This window comes from Ovis canadensis, chromosome 8 (assembly GCF_042477335.2).
Source record: "Ovis canadensis isolate MfBH-ARS-UI-01 breed Bighorn chromosome 8, ARS-UI_OviCan_v2, whole genome shotgun sequence".
Classification (NCBI taxonomy): Eukaryota; Metazoa; Chordata; class Mammalia; order Artiodactyla; family Bovidae; genus Ovis; species Ovis canadensis.
In genome coordinates this window covers 68647535-68660670 of record NC_091252.1, presented here as the reverse complement: position 1 = coordinate 68660670, position 13136 = coordinate 68647535, and the positions used below count along the sequence as shown (strand labels likewise).

The 13136-nt window shown below is 41.0% G+C and overlaps 1 protein-coding gene across 1 annotated transcript in view; it reads left to right on the top strand.

The window, feature by feature from the left end:
• STX7 (syntaxin 7) overlaps positions 1-10884 on the top strand; it is a 60809-nt gene extending 49925 nt beyond the window's left edge. Inside the window, exons 8-10 of the mRNA XM_069598443.1 lie at positions 343-415; positions 4201-4283; positions 9540-10884. Of these exons, the coding sequence (XP_069454544.1) occupies positions 343-415; positions 4201-4283; positions 9540-9632 (249 nt within the window). The 3' untranslated portion in view covers positions 9633-10884. The remainder of the gene's footprint in view (positions 1-342; positions 416-4200; positions 4284-9539) is intronic.
• The last annotated feature ends 2252 nt before the right edge of the window (positions 10885-13136 follow it).

Sequence of the window (13136 nt, the reverse complement as noted above, 5' to 3'; positions counted from 1 at the left end):
TGAGGAAATACTGCTTGTGATAACAAGACTAATCAGATTGAATGGTGTAAATTCAATAACGCACCACCCTTCTCTATTACATAGATCGTTCATTTCCATTCCAATGATATTTTTAACATTACAAATGTTTTAGAGAAATGGTTACTGTTATTCAGAGTCTACTTACTTGGGATTGCCTGTAGTCAAATAGTTTTCTCACATGCCCAAAATGCATGTTATTAAGTCCAGAGGCATGCTCACCTAGGTATGAGTAGTGGTTTGGGTTTTTTAAAAAAATTTCCCCCTTTGTGGATTGGGGACTGAATTTCCGATTACAGTAATATGTACTTTTTTTCCTCTTAGGCTGATATTATGGATATTAATGAAATATTTAAAGATTTGGGAATGATGATTCATGAGCAAGGAGATGTAATAGGTAAGCCCTAAGTGTGAAATGTCATGAGGCGGAAGCAGACCTCATGCGTTTCCCTGTGGTAACTTCTCAGCGTAACTGACCTCATTTTCTCGTTGGGTCCTCCTGGAGTCAAAACTACCGTGTCTGCAACAGACAAAGCACCACCCTTGGCATTATCTAAAACAGATCTCATTTTTGGCTCCTACTGGTTGAAATGACCAATTTCATGTATTTAAGAAGTCCCATATTTAATCAGGGTCTGCTGCTACTGAGATCATGGAAGGTTCCATGTAACATCATCCTAGCTCATTCCCAGGACCTCTGGTTTCTGTCTTATCCCAGTTTAATTCTCATCACACCAAGACTTTGGAGAAAATGTCTTTTCATAAAGTGCACACTGTCCTCTCTTCTCAAGTAGAGGGAATAAGTAGCCATTTGCCTAAACATTCATTCTCATAACTTTTTTAGCATATTAATATAGTAGTATTACTTAGTTACTGAGGATTTTTTAATTCTTTTTTAAAAACTCTGTAAGACTTCCTTTAAATTTTAAATGTAATCATAATTCATATTGGATATAATTAGCAGCATTGATCAAGATTCTGATCTTCTTTATCAGTTTTAAGTATGAAGATATTTGTGAGTATACTAAAGGTATATTTAATATGTTTTCTGAATTTGGTGTTTAAATTTAAATACAAGTTTAAATACTTGGACCTATAGTTTAATTTTTATTTTTCTATTCTTACCCTCTTCTGTAGTCCCAGTAGACCACAGGGTAAAACTTAAGAAACCATTCATTCATCCAATAAATATTTACTGAGTGCCAACTACTTTAAGGCATAAATCTAGGCATTGAGGATTCAGCTGAAATTAAACAACAAATTAAAGATATTATAATCTAATTGGAGGAGAGAGACAATTACAACAGAAAGAAAAGTGAGTGGTGATAAGTGTTTATGGGGAAAATAAGGCCAGATTGGGGTGGGACTGCAGGTTCTGGGGAAGGTGCTGCTTTTCAGTGTAGAGTCAGTAAGGGCAGGTGACATTTTAGTGGAGACTTCACAGAAGTAAGGAAGCCAGCGGGAGAAGAGGTTCCAGGCAGAGGGAATAGCAGGTGCCCTGGCCTTTGGGCAGAAGCATGCCTGACATTTTAAGTGAATGGAGTGAGCACAAGGAGGATGGAGACAGTGTCCGAAGTCACAAGGGACCAGATCACATAGGCCGCTGAGCTATCATAAGAACAGTCTTTGTATTAATAGAGGAGAAGCCACAGGAAGATGTGAGCAGAAGGGCATAATCATCTGACTTAGATTTTAAGAGACTCACTTGGACTATTAGGTTAAGAACAGAGGTTGAGAACATGAGGTAAAGGGGAGGTGAGAACAGAGGTTGTGAACGTGAGGTGAAGGAGAAGTGTCTGGACTGGGGTTTTAAATCTGGGTATCATCTGCACGTAGATGATATGTAAAGCCATGAGATTAGGTAAGATCACCTGGGAAATAAGTTTAGATAGAGAAGAGAGGGGCTTCCCTGGTGGTTCAGTAAAGAGTCTTCCTGCAATGTAGGAGACCTGGGTTTGATCCCTGGGTTGGGAAGATCCCCTGGAGAAGGGAATGAAAACCCACTCCAGTATTCTTGCCTAGAGAATTCCATGGACAAAGGAGCCTGGCAGGCTACAGTCCGTGGGGTCACAAAGAGTGTGACATGACTGAGCAAGAGGAGGTTCTAAGGACTTATAAATATTTAGAGCACAGTCAGCAAACTGCATCCATTCTTTTATGTATCTATAGCAGGTTTTGTACAACAGAGGCATAGTTGAGTATTTATGACAGAAACCGTAAGAATGAACTGCAAAGCTTAAAGTATTTATTATCTGGCACAAAGCAAAAGTTTGTCAATCTCTGATTTAGAGGCTAGAGAACCAAGGAGGAACCAACAAAAAATAACCAGTGATGCAGAAGAAAATCACGTGAGTGTACAGTTTTAGGGTGGTGTGGAGGAAGCATTTCAGGGTGATGACCCGTCTGCTCCCTCTGATGCTGCTGTTGGGCTAGGTAAGCTGAGGATTAAGAGTTGACTGCTGAATTCAACAACATGTAGGGCATAGATGACCTCCGATGAGAGCTGTGCTGGTGAAATAGTGCAGGTAGAAGCACGATAAAGTAGGTTCCAGAGAGGCTGGGAGGAGAGTGACCGGAGATAGCAAATGGAGATAGATAGCTTTTTCCATCAGTGAGGTCCTAACTGCCAGAGGATGTGGCATCAGTGAGAGGTTTGAGGGTTGATTTGTGTCTAAGATGGCAGCAATAGGATTGATGAGAAGGAAGCGCTAATAGTGAGAGGGAAGCAGTTGCTGGCCTGAGGTCGTTGAGCTAGGCAGCAGGAATTGGGATAAAATGCACACATGGAGGGGTTAGCTCTCACTGAGCACAGATGGGTCCCCCACAACCATGGGAGAGAAGTCTGAGCACAGAGATGGTTGCATGTGGTAGTGGGTAGGGTCAGAGGAGATTGTGGAAGTGTCTTCTGATTGTTCCTGTTGTCTCGGTGATCTGGAAATAAGGCCCCTGGTGGAGAATGACAGTGAGTGAGGAGGCATGGGAAGTTAGAGGAGAAAGTGTGACTTATCTTCCAGGAACTGGGCAGATGGGGCAAGAGTGCTCTGCGGTCAAGAATTTAAAGTGAAATAAGTCAGCCCCGATGACTTTTTTGTAGCCATATACAACTGCACAGGATAGGTTGGGGGCTATCCTGTCAGCTAAGTGTGACTGCAGTAGGGGGGAAGAGGGCTGACGATGAGTGCAAGAAAGTGGCAAATGACTGTCCGTGGAGTCAAAGGTAAGGAAGAGGGAAGGAAGGACATGAGGTATGCCATGAAGGCCATGACAAGGGGGTAGGATCACTGAAGTTGGGTCTCAGAAGGAGAGAACTCTCACGGTAGCAGGTGATCAGAGAGTGAGACCTGGAACGGAGATGACAGAGAAGCTGCAGTTGCTGGTAATGGCAGGTTTGGAAGGTGACCATGGAAATAGGTGGCTCAGAAAGCATCACAGGCAAAGTTAAGGAAAAAATGTGTGTTCAAAGAATTGAGAGGCCTGGGTATTAGAGGGTCAGCAGTTGGACATTGAGATCACCAATATGGATAATAGTAGAAGCGTTGAAGAGAACATCAGTGGAGCAGGAGCTAAAACATTCAAGGAAAAAGAAGAAAAACCATCTCGGGATGCCTGCTGCACTGCGGAGTGAAAGAGGTAGGCGTGAGCTCTGAAAGTCGGCAGGGAGGAGGAGGAGACAGCACTCATCCATCCTACAGATGTAGGACATTCTACCCCCAGTTCAGAGGAGGGGAGGAAGGAAACCTGTCACCACTTGAGAAGGCTATGGGGACTCTCAGGGAGCCTAGGTTTTCAGCACAGAAGGAGGTTGATGCTGGCCGCAGAGCAGATGACGGTTTTCAGGTCTCCCTGTTTCCCCTGAACCAAAGTTCAGAATGCTTTGCTTGGGTATTGAGTTGGCCATCACAGAATGCAAACTCAGTGACAGCATTTTTGGGGTTTACCAGGTAGAACTGGAGTACGCTGTAATGAAGATAATCAAGTTCATTTTCTTCACATTGTTTCTGTATTGTTTGAGGCACCTGAGAAATACAGTTGCTAAAAGAAAATTCAGCTGTACGCATATAAACCTTTGAATAATCAATGTATTTAATTTTAACCATGAATAAAATTAGGTGATTAGTGCAGCTCTATTACTAGCACATCAGCACCTGTTTAACATTTTTGTGTCTGTGTTTTATTTTAAAGATAGCATAGAAGCCAACGTGGAAAATGCCGAGGTGCACGTCCAGCAAGCAAACCAGCAGCTGTCAAGGGCAGCAGACTATCAGGTAATATCAACTGTGCTAAACTGTCCTATAACTTAGGCTCTTAAGTGTGTGTGTATATGTGTGTGTGTGAGAGAGTGTGAGTGTAATCATGTGGATGGAGATGTTAAAATTTAAAATCCCATGGAAGACAGGCCAGAAATATGCCAGTCCATTAAAAGTGGGTTTAGCCTGTTTGTTCTCAGGATTGAACAAGTGCTGTGCCCACAGGAACAGGCAGTTTAGCATTTAGAGTCTTGAGAGGAGCAGTAGACAACTCTACTCTTTTCTGGCAGCTTCTGGTCTCCAAGGTCATTTTCACATTTCAAACCAGAAACCTGTTTGACAGCGATTTCCCTACCTTTCTTGCAGTTCCTTTCTGCCTTTCTTTTTGGTCTGTGATACTTTGGACTAAAGAGGCTAAGATCCTTGTCCCAGAAAGATGTCTCAGATTCTGTGGAAATTTTATTAGCTTGGACTGTCCTTGACCGGTGGGTATTTGGTCAGCATTCAGCAGACCCTTCACCAGGAATGAAGTGATCCCTAAAGTGAATCAGGTTAGTATAGGAAATCCATACATATGAGTCAAATATAAATACATACAGAAGACTACAAATATTAGTACCATGAACTATATCATTTAGTATATAAATCTTTGATGTTTAACAGAGATAAGTTCTCTTTGCTGCTACTGCTGCTAAGTTCTCTTTCAGTTCAGTTCAGTTCAGTCAGTCAGTCGTGTCCGACTCCTTGCGACCCCGTGAATCCCAGCACGCCAGGCCTCCCTGTCCATCACCATCTCCCGGAGTTCACTCAGACTCAAGTCCATCGAGTCAGTGATACCATCCAGCCATCTCATCCTCTGTCGTCCCCTTCTCCTCCTGCCACCAATCCCTCTCAGCATCAGAGTCTTTTCCAATGAGCCAGCTCTTCTCATGAGGTGGCCAAAGTACTGGAGTTTCAGCTTTAGCATCATTCCTTCCAAAGAAATCCCAGGGTTGATCTCCTTCAGAATGGACTGGTTGGATCTCCTTGCAATCCAAGGGACTCTCAAGAGTCTTCTCCAACACCACAGTGCAAAAGCATCAATTCTTCTTTGGGAACCCCTAAATACCACCCTAGCATTTTATTTCCCTTTTAAAGCTTCATTATTTGTTGATGTAGTTGTTCATAATTATTTTCTCAGAAATTGTCACCTTCCTATAAAATTTCTAAGATATTGTCACTATCCTAGGCCTTTTTAATCACTTTTCACTTTTGTCACTGATCTTAGAAGTTGCCTTTAGTTTTAGTGCAGTTTTCTCACTGGACAAATCAGTACGCATTCAGTAGCATGTCAGGAACAATGAAGTTGGATAGAGCATGCTGAGTTATACAGCCAGTTCTGCTCACCAGCAGAATAACTCATGTTTACTGTCTTTGTGTATGAGATTCAGACATGCAGCTCAGTTCAGCTCAGTCGCCCAGTTGTGTCCGATTCCTTGCGACCCCATGAATTGCAGCACACCAGGCCTCCCTGTCCATCACCAACTCCCAGAGTTTACTCAGACTCACGTCCATCGAGTTGATGATGCCATCCAGCTATCACATCCTCTGTCGTCCCCTTCTCCTCCTGCCCCCAATCCCTCCCAGCATCAGAGTCTTTTCCAATGAGTCAACTCTTTGCATGAGGTGGCCAAAGTATTAGAGTTTCAGCTTCAGCATCATTCCTTCCAAAGAAATCCCAGGGCTGATCTTCAGAATGGACTGGTTGGATCTCCTTGCAGTCCAAGGGACTCTCAAGAGTCTTCTCCAACATCACAGTTCAAAAGCATCAATTCTTCGGTGCTCAGCCTTCTTCACACTCCAACTCTCACATCCATACATGACTACTGCAAAAACCATAGCCTTGACTAGACGGACCTTTGTTGGCAAAGTAATGTCTCTGCTTTTGAATATGCTATCTAGGTTGGTCATAACTTTCCTTCCAAAGAGTAAGCGTCTTTTAATTTCATGGCTGCAGTCACCATCTGCAGTGATTTTGGAGCCCCCCAAAATAAAGTCTGACACTGTTTCCACTGTTTCCCCATCTATTTCCCATGAAGTGATGGGACCAGATGCTATGATCTTCGTTTTCTGAATGTTGAGCTTTAAGCCAACTTTTTCACTCTCCTCTTTCACTTTCATCAAGAGGCTGTTTAGTTCCTCTTCACTTTCTGCCATAAGGGTGGTGTCATCTGCATATCTGAGGTGATTGATATTTCTCCCGACAATCTTGATTCCAGCTTGTGCTTCTTCCAGTCCAGCGTTTCTCATGATGTACTCTGCATATAAGTTAAATAAGCAGGCTGACAATATACAGCCTTGACGGACTCCTTTTCCCATTTGGAACCAGTCTGTTCTTCCATGTCCAGTTCTAACTGTTGCTTCCTAACCTGCATACAGATTTCTCAAGAGGCAGGTCAGGTGGTCTGGTATTCCCATCTCTTTCAGAATTTTCCACAGTTTATTGTGATCCACACAGTCAAAGGCTTTGGCATAGTCAATAAAGCAGAAATAGATGTTTTTCTGGAACTCTCTTACTTTTTCAATGATCCAGCGGATGTTGGCAATTTGATCTCTCGTTCCACTGCCTTTTCTAAATCCAGCTTGAACATCTGGAAGCTCACAGTTCACGTATTGCTGAAGCCTGGCTTGGAGAATTTTGAGCATTTCTTTACTAGCATGTGAGATGAGTGCGATTGTGTGGTAGTTTGAGCACTCTTTGACATTGCCTTTCTTTGTGATTGGAATGAAAACTGACCTTTCCCAGTCCTGTGGCCACTGCTGAGTTTTCCAAATTTACTGGCATATTGAGTGTAGCACTTTCACAGCATCATCTTTTAGGATTTGAAATAGCTCAGCTGGAATTCCATCACCTCCACTAGCTTTGTTGTAGTGATGCTTCCTAAGGCCCAGTTGACTTCACATTCCAGGATGCCTGGCTCTAGGTGAGTGATCACACCATCGTGATTATCTTGGTCGTGAAGATCTCTTTTGTACAGTTCTTCTGTGTATTCTTGCCACCTTTTCTTAATATCTTCTGCTTCTGTTAGGTCCATACCATTTCTGTTCTTTATTGAGCCCATCTTTGCATGAAATGTTCCCTTGGTATCTCTAATTTTCTGGAAGAGATCTCTGGTCTTTCCCATTCTGTTGTTTTCCTCTATTTGTTTGCATTGATCACTGAGGAAGGCTTTCTTATCTCTTCCTGCTATTCTTTGGAACTCTGCATTCAGATGCTTATATCTTTCCTTTTCTCCTTTGCTTTTCTCTTCTCTTCTTTTCACAGCTATTTGTAAGCCCTCCCCAGACCTCCCTAGCAATTTTGCTTTTTTGCATTTCTTTTCCATGGTGATGGTCTTGATCCCTGTCTCCTGTACAATGTCACAAACCTTCGTCCATAGTTCATCAGGCACTCTATCAGATCTAGTCCCTTAAATCTATTTCTCACTTCCACTGTACATGCAGCTCAGCAGTTAATGTCACCGCATCGCAGACTGAAGGTATCATTCCTGAATAGTTGAACACACACACACACACCCCTAGATTAATCTGTGACTGCCAGCTGTTAAATCTGCTCAGATACAGAGTTCAGCAAGATTCATCAGTGACTAGGATCCATGTCATTTCATTTTGCTTTTGAATTTTAGGGAGATGTAGATATATCCCCAGCTTTTACTTTTCCTCTTCCTTGTGGAAGGAAAACCTGCAGCTGCTCTGGGGAAAAAAGCACACATCTTCCCAAGCTAAACCTTCAGAGCTAGAACTGGCCCCCCTCCTTAATCCCATAGGACCTGGTTGTTATTGTTGTTCAGTCGCTCAGTTGTGTCTGACTCTTTGAGACCCCGTGGACTGCACACACCAAGCTTCCCTGTCTTTCACCATCTCCCAGAGTGTGCTTGAATCAATGATGCCATGCATCCATTTCATTCTCTGTCACCCCTTTCTCCTGCCCTCAATCTTTGCCACCATCAGGGTCTTCTGCAGTAAGTTGGTTCTTTGCATCAAGTGGCCAAAGTATTGGAGCTTCAGCATCAGTCCCAGTGAATATTCAGGGTTGATTCCCCTTAGAATTCACTGGTTTGATCTCCTTACTGTCTAAGGGGCTCACACAGGACCTGGAGGGATGAGAACAGAGTCACACAGCACAGGGGCTGGGAAGAGAGCAGTTTCCCAGTCGTCCTACTTGGCAGCCTTGATATTAAATGATGCCTCTGCAAGATACAGTGTGGTGCCTCTAAATAGTTCGGATGGATTAAGAACATAAAACAAGGTGGAAAATGCTTTCATCACCATAGCACCCCAGAGTCTTGCCTCCCCTGGAGATGGTGCCCCAGGGAAAATAAAATTCTCTAGTGGAATAGTTGTCATTGTTGATGAAGGCACATTACACATGAGTCTGCGGTAACCAGGTAGAGTCTGGGGAAAATACATGGGCATGATGAAATTGAAATGAACTGTGTTTAATTAGTATTTTGTTGAAAAATTAGATGGCCACATGGAATACTAATCAGTATTAATAGTTTTTAAGAAAAATTGAGTCAGAAACATATCTTTTTGGTAAATTTTACATTACTTCTGGTTGACCCAAGGCAAATTTACAGACTTTTCTGCTTTGTAAGAAAAAAGATTCCTGGATGTTGTCATGAGATGGACAAGCCATTAGAGAAATACAGAAATCTACAGCTGGGCCAGGAATGAGGAATGGAGCAATGCTCAACCTTTATAATTTAAATGAGTGTTTTTTAATTTTTTTTAGCTTTTTTTAAAAATTTATTTGCATGTTGAAATTCTGAATGCAGTTTCCATTCATATTTAGGGATGAGAACGATTTGGGAAACTTAATTAAACTTTAGGAAACATTATAAATATTTGCTGATATGGTCGGAGAACTCACTTTGAAGAGCAGTTTTTTGATAAAAGTTTAAAAATTGATGTCTTTAAGCTGTTTTTTTGTTTTCACATATAGGTAAACTCTATGTCTTAATTTTTATTCCTCTGTATCTTTCCCAACCACACATCTAGAAAAAGCACCAACAAAAGTTGAATAATTACCCCCTGAATTAATACCGTTAATTCAAGAATATATTTTGAAAGCATACTACTATATGTATTGAAAAGCAAAAAAAATATAGCCCCGAATTTGAGGGCGAGAAAATACCATTGATTTTACTCTAGAAATGAACCAAATGATTTTCACTTGCCATCGAGATGCTCCGCTACATCTGTAAACATGTTTTTTGTTTTTTGCATCTGCAGCGCAAATCCAGAAAAACCCTCTGCATCATCATTTTTATCCTTGTTATTGGAGTTGTAATTATCGGTCTCATCATATGGGGAGTGAAAGGCTAAGATAATAAAGGAGCACACTACTGCACTACATTATGTAAATTATGTAGGAAGATTCCTTTAATCATGGTGGGTTTTTTTTATTATATTCTTTTAAAGCAGTTGCCTAAAGGATGGTTCCCATACTCTGTTATTTTTATTTGGAAGAAAGTTTTCTTTGGATTAAATCTTATATTTTCTAATGCTGAAAGTTTTCCTGTATATCACTGCTGGCATGCTTTTCAATCTAATAACTATTCTGCCCACATTGTATTTGCCTTTCATCTATAATTTATTTATCCTGTTGACTTAGCTTTTGGAAATTAGTAAATTTAAAGGTGTGTGTGTGTGTTTTCTGTGTGCACCTTCCCATTCACAATGTAACATGCACCCGTGCTTGTGTCACTTTGATTACAGATCTTCAATTTAATTTTGATTTGTGCCAGCAGAGGAAACATTGTCAGTAACTTTCAAAAGTAACATATATGTCTGTGTTTGGTATTTTGTTGTTTTCCTGGTTCACAGCAGCATAAGTTGTCTATTTAACTTTTATCTTTGTTTTTCTCTTAAGACCCTTGTTGATTCTCAGTGAAGTCAGTGAATAACTTCCTAGTATATCTTTCACTCCTGATGTATAGATAGTAAGCATTTGTTGTAGATTGCCTAGTAAAATGCTAAGGATAGGTTGTTTTTATATAGGTTCTGTTGAGCCTGACGTTCCTTTACAAGGAACTGTGTTGTCAGTATAAATGTTTAATGTGATCTGGAGGAAGAGTATGACAAATCGGTACCTATTGTGTTAAAATTCTAAAGACCCCAAACTTATTCTGCTGTGTATCTCCACAGCTGTTATGATGGAAAATTAATTACCTTCCCTTTTGTCCTATAGAATAATGATTACATTTGTGTCCTTGGGTCAAGATTACTTTGGGGAAATAACTTTCCCACAGTTATTGTTTTTGGGCACCTGACACTTAAAATTCTGGGTTTCCTTTGCATATAATTTTGTACCATCCTACATTAGCAAATGAATTGGATGTTTGCCAGTTAACTCACTTGCCTTTTTAAATCAATGTTGTTTTAATGCACTAATCTGTATACTATAAAGAAGATCATCTTTATAGTTTGTATTTTATAATGTTCTTACATAGCAGTTTGATAGTGAAGGCAATGTTTTACATGGCAAGCTATGAGACTTCAGATGGGAACAAATAAAATATTAAGTAACTAAGTAAATTGTATCTTTGCAAGCAAAATAAAGATGATTTTAAAAGTGCCTGAAGAGTTTTATTTCAAGAGAATTCCACTTCTGCAGGACTTGATACTTAACTCACACTTTTGCCACTGAACTTACCTGAAATCTCAGCAGAAGAAGTGTAACCACATGGCTACCATTTTTGCATCTTGCTGGAGTACCAACTCACTCAGAGTTTTTATTTTGGCCCTCTTTTGCTGCTAATAGGTAGAAGCTGTTTTGCTTATTACCAAAACACAAGAAGAGCATGTAGAAAACTGTTTTGTGAGTGAATGATTAGGAATATCAAGACTGTGTTCACCTACATGACACTGCTGTATTGAACAGGTTGGGTGATGGAGGCAAGAGAATTCTTACAAATTCTGCCTATTCTGAAGGCAGTGCAAGCCCATCAGGCCTGCTGGAATGTGATCCTTCTCTGTAAGTGCACAGAGAAGTGTAATAGCCAGTCTCTTAGGACTGTTTATGGCTGCCACAAATCAGCTCAATTTTCTGCCGTGATTATACTGGATAAAGTGTTTATTCTCATACAGGCAAATGCATCTACTTCTGTTTATTTCTTGCTGAGTTCCCAATAACAGCAAAAGCACTTACTTTGGGAGACATGAGTTTAAGCACCTTAATTTAAAATATACTATTTTATAAATTATTTTGACTGGGACACAGATCATTGAAAGCAGGAGCCTGGGTGATTTGTACTCTTTTTAAGAAATTTATTAACTTAAGAGAAAATTTTACACAAAATATTTGGAATACAAAGAGAGAAAAAATAAAATAAAAAATGGTACAGTATTCAAATATTTAAAATTCTTAACAAAGTTTTCCTTTAGGTGAATTTTAGAATCTGTTTGAAAGGCAATGCTTACTTTCATGACTGTCAACATATCTGAATCTGTTTGAGTCGAACCAAGTCTCAAGCTGAAGAAGTTTCCTTATCAAATGACACATCATTCCTTTTAGTGTGCTTTGAAGACATACTTGCATGATGCTGACTGTAATTAACCAGCCTCTTTGCTTAAATTGAACGACGGTGTCGCAGGAAGGGTTTGACCACTGTATCAGTCATTAAATATTATGGAAATGTTTTAGTTTTGTACAGTGATTAGTGGTAGAGGACTGTCTGGTGCCATTCCAACACAATGCAGCTTGTTTTTAGTAGGCATGGGATCAGCCCTAAAAAATACAGATGTGGACACAGATGGAGCTTGATCTCAGACAGCAAACGGTAGAGACAGCCTCTGGAGTCAGGCCCCCTGAGCACACTGGGTGCCCAGCAGTTGTGTTTGTCTTGTCCACTGAGAGCACTGCACCTTGAAGAGGCTGAAATGGAGTCTTCTTCGGTGTCATCACTGCTTTTGTTAAAAAAATAGTAAATTCAAGGTGTGTGGGGGGGGATTCTGTGTATACCTATGGCTGATTCATGTTGGATGTTGGTGGAAACCAGCACAATTCTGTAAAGCAATTACATGTTTCAATTAAAAAACTTAAAATTTAAAAAAGTAAAATCTTACACACACAAAAATTTGAGTACTGATTTAGACAGATTTACAATGAAAAAAGACTTTTTTATTTTGAAGGTTTCTCGTTCTGCACTTTGTTCTGGTTAGGAAAATGGACTTGTTTACCAATAGAGAAACAGAACTGCTTTTTTTTCTCCCGCCAACTCTAACAGAAGAGAAGAAAAATCCAAGGCTCTCTCCTTGACATAGTTGACTCTTTCCATCTGTCAGCATTTCACCACTTCGCTGGGTTGTGTCACCACGGTATCACCGTCTCCTCTGTGTAGTGTCCTTTGCAGTGCAGAGAAGCCAGAAGGTACATTTTTCTAGAACCAGAACCCCCTTTGTTTTCTGGTTCTAAGAATGGTCCAGTGAAAGGCATTTCCAGGCAACTGAGGAGGCAGAGAAGGGCAAGTTCACCCGCCCTCAGACATCATCCAGGCAGAAGTGTGTGCAGGCTCTGGACATGGGCGTCACAGCACCTTTGAGATTTCTCACAGGTCATCTGTTCTGGCGCTGTCAACAGCCAAGACAGTCACTGACAGCTCCTTGAGACTCAGCTGGCGTCAGTGGTGCAGGCTGGGGTGACAGGAGTCTCAGGAAGCCTTCCAGATTGACAGGGTCTCAGGGATGAGCTCCTGAGACCCGCCCGGGGCGGAGCCGCAGACACACCTTCCCTATCCTCCCTTCTGATATTTCTAATTCACCACACTGAAACCCTTTGGGCTTACATCATCATGTGATGGTTCTAACTGAACCAAGGTATAGAGGTGG